We start from the raw sequence: 13,095 nt of genomic DNA on the forward strand, positions 1-13,095 counted from the left end.
CCATCTTGGTTGGGTTAATTTGCATATAGTCGCTCTGATTGGCTGGTGGGCGTGGCTTGGGCATAGCGAAGGTATGGTCAATTAGCATCTTTGTCTTTTATTAGTGTAGATGTGTTGAGACTATTTAGTATAGTCTCCCTTCGTCAGAGGAGTGGATGTTTGGTTGCGTGTCATTTGTCTTTTTATTTGTGGGCTGGAACATACTACAGTTTGTTCAGATTTGCACTCATTTCTTCCATTGATCAAGCTTAGAAAAGTCTTTTTCTGTGCAGAAATTATGTAAATATTCACCTAGAATTTTTAGTTTTTTAATGGTTTTTTTACACTGAAATCCAAGCATCTGAAATGTATTTTAGGGTATTATATAAAGTATAGATCTAATTTTTATTTTTGAAGTGGTTAGCCATTTTCCAATACCATTTATAAGATTCTCCATCCTTTCCCCCATTTAATTAGAGGTGACATTTTACTCTATGTTAAATTTTCTTATTAAATGGATCTTTATTCTTTTCTACTCATATAATAATATACCAGCCTTTAATTATTTAGTTTTATATTTAGTAACATTTATTGTGACATTTCTCATTTAAAATATATATATATATATATTATTGCAGTAAAAGAAAAAAGGTTGTACAAAAAAAATCACAAAGACAAAAATTAAAATCTTGTAATTCATTATTCACAGAAAAAGATTGCTAACTTTTTGGCATATGATATCCTTTTAGACTTTTTTCTACATATCTGTATTGTTGAAGTTATATAAAATATTTCAGTATTAGCTTATATGAGTCCCTCTTCTTCTTCACTATAATGTTTTTAAAATATTTTTATTGATTTTTTAAATATATTTGTATTGGTTCCAAAGAGAAGGGAGAGGGAGAGAAAGATAGAAACATCAATGATGAGAATCATTGATTGGCTGCATCTGCACGCCTCCTACTGAGGATCGAGCCCACAACCCGGGCATGTGCCCTGACCGGGAATCAAACCTTTCAGTGCACAGGACAACACCCAACCAACCGAGCCACACCAGCCAGGGCCAATTATATAAAAATTGTTATAGAAGAATATTTAATGTTGTGGGAAAATGTTTACAATGCATTTTATGTACAAAACCGGATTATAAAACAAATATGCTTTATAACTCTAATAATAAATATAAATGCAAATATAAGTAATTATATATCTAATATAAAATAAATAGAAATAGTGATAATAAACTTGAAAATATATGATATCAAAACATGTAGTAACACCAAATTTAAATGAAAGATGGAAAGGTTATAGTTAATTTTCACATTTTTATTTTGAAATTTTCCCCTATTCCTAAAACTATATAAGAAAAAAATGTGGCCACAGAAATCATCCCAGGTAGGTTGCTTCCAAGTTCACCCCTGAGCTTCAGAGCCTCCCCTGTCTTGTTAAATTTCCTCTGAATCTGTACCTGGCCACAGGCTCATTCTACTACTGACTTTCTCCCCAGCTACCTCCAAACCATAGAGCAAGCCCTGGAAGCTGGAGACGTGGTGCTGATTGAAAACCTGGAGGAGTCCATTGATCCTGTTCTGGGACCACTGCTCGGGAGAGAAGTCATTAAAAAAGGACGGTGAGACTCAGCTGTGTTGCCCATCCTTTGAGAGCTGGCTCACAGCCGGGTAGGACTGTGGACAGCTCTGCTCTCCTTAGGACACGCTCTCCCCAGCTTGTGTGGAGTGTCCCCCACAGTGTCTCCTCCAGCAGAGGAGTGATCAGCTGCCTCACATCCTAGAGAAAGTTTCTAGAGTAACTTTGCTTCCATCCATCAATGTCCTCCTTGGCTTCCTTCTAAATAGCCACAGTACACTATTTTGGAGGAACTTTAGAAGGAAAGTGGCCAAAAAGCAGGCTGACTTTAAGCTTGAGCATGTTACCCAAGTCAGGCCTCCAAGTTCTGAGAACTCACCTCTTTGTCACTGTGATGAGCCCCGGTTGCTCTGGGTGCTGATAGCTAATTAGCGTGTGGCAGAAGCAGGAGGAAAGAGAAGGGCAGCAGGCTCCTGGAAGAGGGAAGGGTGATTATCATGAAGCCTCACCCAGTGTCCAAGACGAAAGCCGCCTTTACATGTCCTCGGGATGTGCTCGTTAAGTTAATTAACCATTTTTATCCATGGACGTCATTCTCCGTCAGCCATAGACATAAGTAAGCCCTATTGCCAGCCTGTAAGTACCTTTGTGCAAACTAAAAAGGTGCCCCTTCCTGCAAACACTTTACTGCCATCTGCTGGAGATGTTCCGTAATGTGTCACTGGCTCTCCCCACAGTTGCATGATGCAGAATCAAACATGGTGGCCGTGGGGAAAGTCTATCAGTCCTCCACCCCTGTTTCCCACGTTAGGGCAACAAGGATCCCAGGACTCACACTAGCCATGCGAGGGAATCCACCTGAATATGGCAATATTATTTGCTATGATCTTCAAACAAATCTAGAATTCTGTCTCTGATTGAATCTCACGGGAAGGCACCCACCTTTACCGGAGCCTTTCTGTTCCAGGTTCATTAAAATCGGAGACAAAGAGTGTGAATACAATCCCAAGTTCCGGCTCATACTTCACACCAAGCTGGCCAATCCTCACTACCAGCCGGAGCTGCAGGCTCAGGCCACCCTCATCAACTTCACTGTGACCAGGGATGGCCTGGAGGACCAGCTGCTGGCCGCTGTGGTCAGCATGGAGAGGCCAGACCTGGAGCAGCTGAAGGTGCGTCCAGGATCCGCCGAGAAAGGGAGGCAGACAACACGCTGTCACTAGATCCCGCAGGGCACCCCTCCCTGGGGGAAGGATGTGGGCTGTTTTCTCTGGAGCTGAGCAGCCTGGGCTCTGCTAGACTGAGGAGCGCCAACACCTCTAGCCACCTGGAACACTGGGGAGACAGAGGCTAGAGTGAGCTGAAGAACCGAGGCAGACACAGACACTCATCGCAGGGCCTTGGAGGGGCTATGAACTTGCATGGCCAGCCAAGGGGGCCTCCTGTCACACATGTTCTCATGCCTGTGTCACAACTAAGCAGGGTTCAATTTTGCAAGGGCATTAAAAACAGGCGGCTCATCCACCGTAGGATAGTGTCTTAGCTCAAGCTTCTATAATAAAACACAGACATTTATTTTCTCACAGTCCTGGAAGCTGTAAGTCCAAGATAGGGGACCGCGTGTTTGGTGTCCGGAGAGACCTTCCTTCCTGGCTTGGAGATGGCCACCATGTCACTGTGCACTCCCAGGCCTCCTCCTTGTGTGCAGAGAGAGAACCTCGCTGGTGTCTCTGTTTATAAGGACACTACTCCCATCAGACCAGAGCCCCACCCTATCGACCTCATTGAACCTTATTCAACCCCTTAAAGGCCCATTTCCAATATGGGGGGAAGGGCTTCAACATGATTTATTGAGGACACAATTCAGTCCACGGCAAGTAACATCCCTGTTTTACGCTCTTTAGGCCAGATTAGATTATAAATGCACGTCCAAAATGACAGTGTATGTGAGATTGACACTGAGGCGCCCGGCATCCACGTCCTGCGAGCATGCCTTTACTGAGCACACACCCACAGAGCCCAACTCCGAAGCAGGCAAGAGCACAGGCGCTCAGGTTCAGCAGGTCAAAAGCAACACCATGCCCCTGCCCTCACAGGCTTACGGTCTAGTGGAGGGACAGAAAATAAGAATGTAAACAAAAAGTACATGCCATGTCAGGCGGTGATGAGAATCTTGAAGACAGTCAAGCAGGGATTTTTTAGAGAGCCCTGGACTAATTTAAGTCAGAAAAAGGTTCCATGAGGGGGTTGCATCTGAGCTAATTCCTAATTTTTTAAAATATATTTTTATTGATTTCAGAGAGGAAGGGAGAGGGAGAGAGAGAGAAACCTCAATGATGAGAGAGAATCATTGATCAGCTGCCTCCTGCACACCCCACACTGGGGATCAAACCTGCAACCTGGGCATGTGCCCTGATGGGGAATCGAACCATGACCACCTGGTTCAACCACTAAGCCACGCCGGCTGGGCCCTCACTAATTTTTAAGACCCTGGCACAGAGCATTTCCTGCAGAGAACAGCAAATCCTGGTTGTAAACTGGGATTGAGGAATGTTCTGTTTTGTAAGAAGCAGAAGCTGAGCAGGGTGGCCATGGCTCGAGCCTCCAACAGGAAGATTGTTCTTTCGTGGATCCAAAAGCAATTACCCCAGCTGTGCACGGGCAGAGAAGCCGCAGCTGCCTGAGGTTATGGCCCCACCTGAGAGAGAGTGTCCAGAGCTGTAGGATAGGAACCTAACAATCCGAGAGGGAAGACGAGGTGAGATCTGCTTGGACACCAGCAACCCCCAGCAGCCTTGAGGCGAGCTCCTGCAATGATCTTGTCTAAATTGTGTAAGACAGTTTCTGTTGACTTTTTTTCAAAAAAAAAAAAATTTATATATCCATAGGAGACCTATTCTCTGGGAGCAGTAAAGTGGTGATAGAGAGGACCCTCTGGGGAACTAACACTTGACCCTACTTTCTAACTATTCACAAAAATAGGTTCTGTTTCGTGAACAGACTGTTGGCATTGTGTGCAGCATTGCACAGCACTCCCAGGTGTAGGGACTGGGACTAACCCAGCCCCGGTTACTAAAGGTCTACAGGGGTCATTAGCCTAAGGTCACATGACTAGGAAATGGTGCAGTTGGGATTCAGCTCAGTTGTTCATCTCATCTGCTTATGGTCTCGATCATTCTGCTATTTTGCCTTCAGTTTGCATCTCTAAGAGAAGGGACCCCGGCCCCATAAATGTTTACTTTTTCAGACCTATCCCGAGAGTAAGATGCTCTGAGCTTCTATATGTGACTCCCCTTCACTTGATATTTGCAGTCGGATCTCACGAAACAGCAGAATGGCTTCAAAATCACCCTGAAAACACTGGAAGACAGCCTGCTGTCTCGCCTCTCCTCAGCCTCTGGGAACTTCCTGGGAGACACGGCCTTGGTGGAGAACCTGGAGGTCACCAAGCAGACCGCGGCGGAAGTCGAGGAAAAGGTGAAACTACCCTGGCAGCCTGAGCTGGGGAGCAAATGCCCCCCTCCCAGACCCTGCATTCAACTTTTAGGTAAAAGAAGCCAGACTAACAGATGGCTTTCCTGTCTTCCCAAGTTTCTCCTAGAAAATCAAACGACAGGATTCCTGAAATGACTGGCTCACGTTCTGTATTGTGGAGTTCCCACCTTCTGGGAATTGCTTTTGACAAGTCACCTCCACAAATGTGTGGTGAGCAGTTAGGCCTGTGCAGTAGTCTGTGCAGGGCCTGGGAGCTCAAACTTAACTCCTCGGTGAGCTTGTAGAATTGCCCGAAGGTAAGGGATCACACTGCTGTAAGAGTTGGCTGGTTCAGGCATGATTACACCTGGAGGAAACCCCAGCCTGCAAAAATCTCACGTCTGACTTTAATGAGAGAACGTCACTGGCTTCCCAGGAAGCTCAGCTCTCAAAAGCAGTACCTTCCTGCAAACAACTTAGGGTACAGCTTTCTCCCCTTCTTTCACAACATTTGGGAGGCTTTTATTTTCCCTTGTGGGGGACTAGCAGACATGACTTCCGAGGGCCAAGCTCCCCCGCCCATTCCCAGCAGGCTGCGAACCTACACAGTTCTTCCCTCATTTTCAGCTCTGCTCTTGAAACAGAAGAGTATTTAAGATTCTGGTCTGAGCCCTAGCCGGTTTGGCTCAGTGGACCAAGGGTCCCGGGTTCGATTCCGGTCAAGGGCATGTACCTCGGTGGCAGGCTTCTCCCCAGCCCGGGCCCTGGGCACATGCAGGAGGCAACCAATCGATGTGTTTCTCTAACATCGATATTTCTGTCTTTCCTTCTCTTGTCCACTCTCTCTAAAAATCAATGAAAAAATATCCTCAGGTGAGGATTAAAAAAAAAAAAAGATACTGGTCTGAGTTGGTTAAGTGTGTCTGTAACAGTGTCCAGGAACAATACACCTTTGAGGGTATACACTTATTGTCAGATTATTGGGATTTCTCCAAATATAAAGACTCTGTTCCAGATAGAAACAAGGTAGGAAAAATGAAGAATGCCCTGGCCCATGTGGTTGGTTGGGGGTAGTCCCATGCTCCAAAAGGTTGCTGGTTCAATTCCTGGTCAGGGTATGTGCCTGGGATGTGGGCTTGCGCCCCCATAGGGGCTGTGCAGAAGGCAGCTGACACATGTTTCGCTCTCACATCAATCATCCTCTCTCTTCCTCTCCCTCTCTCTCTAAAAATCAATTTTTTTAATCTTAAAAAAAAAGCAAAGATGGAGCGCAACCATGGGCAGGGCAGACAAATCAGCTCATGCCATCCTAGGATAACAGACAGCTGAGGTTTGAGTGAGAGGCTGAAGGGAGGAAGGTCCAGCCTCACTTGTCTCTGGGACTCTGGTGTGACCACCAGGTTTTGCCCGTGGTTCACTATGGCCTCCGTAAGTGTAGAGAGGGGCATGCAAAGTGTACACGGTACTTACAGCAGAAGTTCCACTGCCTGGGGCAGAAGAGATGAGAGGACACTTTCCAACCCACTTTGAGGGAGTAGGTCAGAGGTGGAATTGACCATGTTAATATCTCTTCCTGCTGCCTCATTCCTTCTTTCTTTTCTTTTCTTTTCCTTAATTTTCAGAGAGATGGAAGAATGACTCTTTTTTTAATATATTTTTATTGATTTCAGAGAAGAAGGGAGAAGGGAGAGAGAAATAGAAACATCAATGATGAGAGAGAATCATTGATTGGCCCCCTACTGGGGATCAAGCCTGCAACCTGGGCATGCACCCTTGACTGGAATTGAACCCGGGACCATTCAGTCCACAGGCCTACACTGATCCAAACTGGCTAGAGCTCATTCCTTCTTCATCCTCCTCTTTAAAGTCAGCGAACATTTATTGAGTGCCTGCTGTGCACCAAGCGTTTATAGAATCTTTTTTTCTCTTGCTGTTTCATTTCTTGTTTGTCTTCTTTCTCTTCTCATCCATTCATCCAATAAATACTACTTGGAGGCTGTTCTATTCCAAATTCCATGACAAAAGTTGGGGGTACAGCAATGAACTTGCCGGAATCCCAGGCTTCCAGGACCTGGTCCTCTGAAGGAGAAAGACAAACAGGCAACTGCAAAGCGGTGGTGAGGGCTGTGGGAGAGGAAGCACGGGAGGCCGTGAACACGCAGGGAAAGCACTCAGCTCAACCAGAGGAGGGGGACATTTCTCTGTCGTGTAAAGGATTCGAGGGACAGTGGAGGAGATGGAAGTAGTCACTGGAGATGAGGCAGGAAATGTAGGCTGTTTCCATTGCAATAGACTTTGTAGACCATGCTAAGAAGTTTGGGCTTGAATGAGAGTTGGGGATCATAAAAGAGTTTTTTGTTTTCCTTTTTAGACAAGAGAGTAACATAGTCAGAACTGTGTTTTAGAAAGATCGCTCCAGATACAGTCTGGAGGAGAGCTTGGGAATGAGGAGGCAGAGAAAGTAGTGGAGGGCACAGTGATTCCGACTAGAGGTGATGGTATCCTGAGCTAAGGTTGGCAGTTGTGGTGCAAAGAAGTGGGCAAATTCAAGAGCTATGTGCAAATTCAGAGGTAGAATTGAAAAACTTGCCAATTCATTGGATATGATTATGCACGGGTAGACATAAGTAGCTTTACAGTTGTTCATATGGGAAATAATATAATAAGTAATAAATAATACAAGAATAAACTGTTTTGCATACTCTCAACTGTAAACCTACTTTTGCCCCTTTTTGTATGTGCATAAAGGTGTAGTCAAGGAAATTACTCAGGTTCCAAGAATAAACATCTAGAAAGGTACTGGTGCCTATAGCTGGAAAAAAAAAGAGATTAGAAGTGGATTTGGGAATGAGAAGAAATGATGGTTTCAGTTTGTGTTGTGTTGAGTTTGCAGTGCCTTTGAGCCGTTCACATGGGATTGTCCCATGGCTTTTGGGATATATGATCTTGGGCTGGTGATAGAGTGCTGAGAATCATCAGCAGGTAGTTGATCATTGAAATTTTAGAAGTGAATGAAGTCACCTAAGAGATGTGTGTGCAATTGAGATAGGCAGGCTACTCCCGGAGCCCAGCAGGTACCAGTCAAAAACTCATTAATATCCTCATATAGCTTACCCTCTCCTTGCAGCCAATTAGCAGCTAGACTGAAGGACACTTCTGTCTGCAAGATTCACTCCCGTGAGCTTAAATTGTGTTCCCTTCACTCACACATGTGCACTAGCAAGAAAGACTGCCCTTTGGTGACCCTCCCTCATTTAAATGCTAAAAAAAAAAAAAACACCCCTGAGTGAAGAATTAACATGCTAATGAGACATGTGATGCATGAAGAAGCATGTAGTTCCACCACACAGGCACCAGAGTCCCGCCTCTCCATACTTAGACATCACGGTTAGACATCACCCTTCCAGCTCCAACTTCTTTAAAACTATTCCCTGGCTTTTGTTCGGGGAGCAGCATTTCTCTTTTCCCTTTAAATGTTGTTTCCCTTAGTACACCATTTTTTCCCTGAATACTGTTCTTATAGTGAACTCTCTTGATATCTCGGGAGCTCCCAAGAACTCAGGATGGTTCCATGGTAAGATTTTTGCCTGACATGTTGGAGACCTGAGTTTGGTTCCTGGCCAATGCACCAGGGTTGTATTGGTTTCTGGTGATCTCTTTTGACTTCTATCCTGGGAGATCACAAGAACCCAGGACACCAGTAATACAATAAGACTGGGAGTAGAGCATTGAGGAATACTGATACAGTTTAAGAAAAGTAAAGATGTGAAGGATAGAATGGAACAGAGATGGAAGGAAAAGCAGGTAATAAGGTATCATGAAAAGAAGCATTTCAAGAGGAAGGGATGTCCAACGATGTTGAATAATGGCTGAGATGTGCCCACTGAATTTTGCAAAAAGGAGTTATCAACGAATTTGGGGAGAATGGTTTCAGTGAGGCAGTAGAAGCAGAAGCCTGCATTAGAATGAGAGTAAATGGGAGTTGAGAAAGGAGAAGTGAGTATAGACAACTCTTTGAAGTAGCCAAACTATGAAATGGTAAAGAGAGAAAGGGTTATAACTTAAAGTGTAGATGGATCCTTCAAGGCATTCCCCCCTGACATGGGAGAGACTGAGCATGCTAAGATCTTAGCTGGGGGTGGGAGGATGCATGGATTTTAAGGAAAAGGAGCAGTCGCCAAGAAGAGTTGAATTAATGGGGATGGCAAGGAATAACTAATACAGTCGGGTACATAAGAAAGTCAGAGAAATATAATTTGGGTCACCAACAAAAGCTTTACTTTTTATTTGAGTGTAATTGGTATATAATCTTACATTATTTACATTAGTTTCATGTGTATAATATAGTGACTCAACATTTGATGCCTTACACTATGATCACCCCCCCCAGTTCTAGTACTCATCTGTCACTGTGCTAGAGCTTATCTTTAGAATGATAGTTAGTTCCAATGTGATAGGAGATACAGGGCAAACGTGAATCTAGAAATGGTTCGTGGGTCCCTATGGGCCGCTGGGGTAGAGGGACAGAACATTAATGGACTAGAAGGGAAAGTCTTGAAGGATTCGTGTACTCTTTAAGTTACAATCCTTTCTCTCTTTACCATTTCATAGTTTGGCTACTTAAAGAGTTGTCTATACGCACTTCTCCTCTTGCAACTCCCATGTACTCTGCTCAGAGAGGGAATGGTGGTGAGGTAGAGGACTTGGAGAGAAGAGTGAAGGTTTACAATAGTTGTTGCAAAAAATGAAAGTTGACTAAAGACACACAGAATAATGGGCAGCATTAAGGACCCAGGTGAGCTTAAGAGTATGAATCTGTGATAACACCGATATGATCAATTATGTGATTTCTGTTCACTTCCACACCCTTCTGAGAATTTTTTGTCTTTTTATTACTGAATGTAACCTATTTACATTTATTAATGTTGCAGATATAGTTAAATATTTCTACTATCTTAATCTGTGTTTTCTATTAACCAGGCTTTTTGTTTATTTTTTCTCCTTTCTTCCTTTTTCTTTATCCTCCTCTTTTATCCTTTGCAGATTTTAAAGTTACTCATTCTATTTTATTTAGTTGATTAACCTTGTTTCATTTATATATAAAATATTTCATTATTTATATGACTTGACAACAGATATATTAATTTAACAAAGACTAAAATTGAGCAATATATCTAGCCTCTCCAAAAATAATGTAAGGTTTTAGAACACTTTGATCATCCTCTCCCATCTTCTGTTGCTGTTTTTACATTTTAGTTCAACCAACTACTTCCACACTGGTTGTGACTTTTTTATAGAAGTTTTTGTTATTTATATTAGACATATATTTAAGAAATGGCGCGCGAGGCTTGCACGGCCCACATTGCCTGGCCGGAAGGGCTAACACTCACCCCCTGAAAGATGCTTACTCTAAGCTCCGTTAAGGAACACCACGGCAGCTTTCCAACCCTCAGCCACTCTCCCGATCGCAATCTATCCCACCCCACACACAGACTCTGTGACTCACACAAGCTGATTCGCAGGAAGCCCTGGTTGGCTTGAACAATGGACCACCATTTCTTTTTCTAACAGGTCCAGGAGGCCAAGGTGACCGAAGTGAAAATCAATGAGGCCCGCGAGCACTATCGACCGGTGGCCGCCCGCGCCTCTCTGCTCTACTTCATCATGAACGACCTCAGCAGGATCCACCCCATGTACCAGTTTTCTCTCAAGGTGACTCGCCCCTGGAGTTTTTCACATAATCGTACCAAAGCAGCACAATATGGCCGGTGCCGTTCCCCATGACAGCTTACCATGAGCTTTCATTAGCTGTGGCAGGTCTCTAAGATCAAATCCAGGAGAGCAGCTACAGTGCCTGCACACCTGTATTACATCCTTTGTCTCTTTAGCTGGGGCTTTCACAGCTCATTGGTGATTCGGCTGGAACCGAGGCAGAACCACACCAAGTCCCGGCCTCGCTCATTCAGTAAGCGCACATGACAGGGCAGCCACTCGCTCGCAGAACGTGTGGGAGAGGATACCAAGACATGTTAGAAGTAATCTCCGCCCCCAAAGAGCTTAAGCTATAATGTGTGTCATGCACATCCATTAAAACCAAAGCAGGCAATGATAATAGACCAACTTCAAATTACTTTTCTTATTACCTTCATATCCCAAAGCTACTATTTTATGGGTTTTGAATTATTTCTAAAACCAAAGGTGTTATCAGATTATAAGTGGTGACTAAATTTATCTTACTCATGAAAAATAAAGACACATAAATTTTAAATGCATCCCTGAAATTACAGATTTCTCCCCTAGGACATTCACCAAAATTCAACAATTGAAGAGGCATTAGCCGGTGGTAGAGCATTTCTGAACAACTTTATTCGATTTGACCCAACAAACAGAGGACACGCACACGCACACGCACACACATGCCCCCCGCCCACTCACACACGGGGGAAGGGCTTATACACACAGGCACACACTCAGGGCACACAGGTCATTCTGTGAAGCCCAGTTGCGCTATGGAGACCACGGTGTGGGGATGGGTGCGCAGCTGAGAAATCAGCGGGCAGCTAGCACCTGGTCCTGTTTAATGGGAAATGGCATGTCACCATTTCCCACGCCTCTCCCTCACTCAGAGGCGCTGCAGATGAGCTGAACTGTGTTTGCAGTATGTTATGCCTTTAAAAGAGCAGGTCATTCTGTGAAGCCCAGTTGCGCTGTGGAGACCACGGTGTGGGGATGGGTGCGCAGCTGAGAAATCAGCGGGCAGCTAGCACCTGGTCCTGTTTAATGGGAAATGGCATGTCACCATTTCCCACGCCTCTCCCTCACTCAGAGGCGCTGCAGATGAGCTGAACTGTGTTTGCAGTATGTTATGCCTTTAAAAGAAATTTGATGCTTGGCCTTATATTCAGGTCAAAACATATGAAAGATTGTAAAATACTTAAAGGCTGTCTGAAAGTCAGCAAGCTAAGCCGAGTAACCGCGGGATCACCTCCCAGTTCCCGGCGCACTTGCCGTTGAGCTCAGTGACTTCCTGGAAGGAAGAAATCACTGGAGCCCATGGAAACGTGTGTGCAGGACCCACTGTAAGTTGTTGTCAGCACCCGCACCCCGGTGCGGGCTTGTCATTGGAAGCTCTATTTATAAGAGGGTGGAATCTGGGGTCCCATATTGTGATGCAGAATCGTCAAAAAAAGTTCATAAACCAGCTCGATCACTGAAAGCAGGCTTAACACTTTCTAATAAGGAGCAGAAATAAGTGTCTTCAAAAATATTGGAACGGCAATAACTTAGAAGCCTTCGGTGATTTGAAGGAAAAGTAGCCACCGGCATTTCCATGGTCTCAGCATTTGCCTGCAGCTGGATCTCACAGTTCCTGTCCCGGCAGAGAAAGGACAGGCCTTCTCACAGTCGGAAGACCACAGCGAGGCCAGTGTGGCAACAGCCTCACACGCTGGTTTTCCAAAGTGTTTTGAGAAGGAATATGTCAAAATGTGTGTATGTGCTCATAGACTTGCAAAAACTTCAAAAGCCAGGTTTAGTAGGAACTCAGAGGTTTATAACATGGGTGAGGTGGAACTTGATGATAAAGTAACCTTTCTTTAAAACTCAGCCAAAGGCTAGGAGAGGGTTAGTGGGACGCACTCGCAGCGGCCAGGGTGTCCCTCCTGGGAAGAGACCTCACTAAGGTTTCCTGCAGATGCAGATGAGGGAAGGCCCCGCTCCCTCTGTTGTGTGCATGGGGGGTGGGCCGAGCCGCAGCTAGAGGAATAGCACTTCTCAGCGGATGGAAAGGTAAGAAACAGGCAGAAGCAGGTAGAACACACTGGAGGCCCAAGGTCTGTTGACCTGTTTTCCTTGGTCCTCGGAGAGCTTTTCAAATACTTTCATTGGTGACAAAGATTTTAAAAGAAGGGTATTTCATACAAGTCCTAACTCTGGCTTCTCCTGAAAGTCTGGAAGGTTTGGCAGTACTGAGCTCACATTCCACGTGGCATAAATTTGCTGAAGCTGGGGGGGCTGCTCCCTAGACAGGCATGGTCCCCCCCCCCACCCCCTGTT

At 44.8% G+C, this 13,095-nt stretch overlaps 1 protein-coding gene across 1 annotated transcript in view; it reads left to right on the forward strand.

The window, feature by feature from the left end:
- The window catches only part of DNAH9 (dynein, axonemal, heavy chain 9), a 362,890-nt gene that overhangs the window by 288,238 nt on the left and 61,557 nt on the right, over positions 1–13,095 (forward strand). The window contains exons 53-56 of the mRNA XM_005875413.2: positions 1,487–1,609; positions 2,534–2,738; positions 4,879–5,043; positions 10,612–10,752. Coding sequence (XP_005875475.1) covers positions 1,487–1,609; positions 2,534–2,738; positions 4,879–5,043; positions 10,612–10,752 — 634 coding nt within the window. The remainder of the gene's footprint in view (positions 1–1,486; positions 1,610–2,533; positions 2,739–4,878; positions 5,044–10,611; positions 10,753–13,095) is intronic.

Source organism: Myotis brandtii, unplaced genomic scaffold (genome assembly GCF_000412655.1).
Source record: "Myotis brandtii unplaced genomic scaffold, ASM41265v1 scaffold461, whole genome shotgun sequence".
Classification (NCBI taxonomy): Eukaryota; Metazoa; Chordata; class Mammalia; order Chiroptera; family Vespertilionidae; genus Myotis; species Myotis brandtii.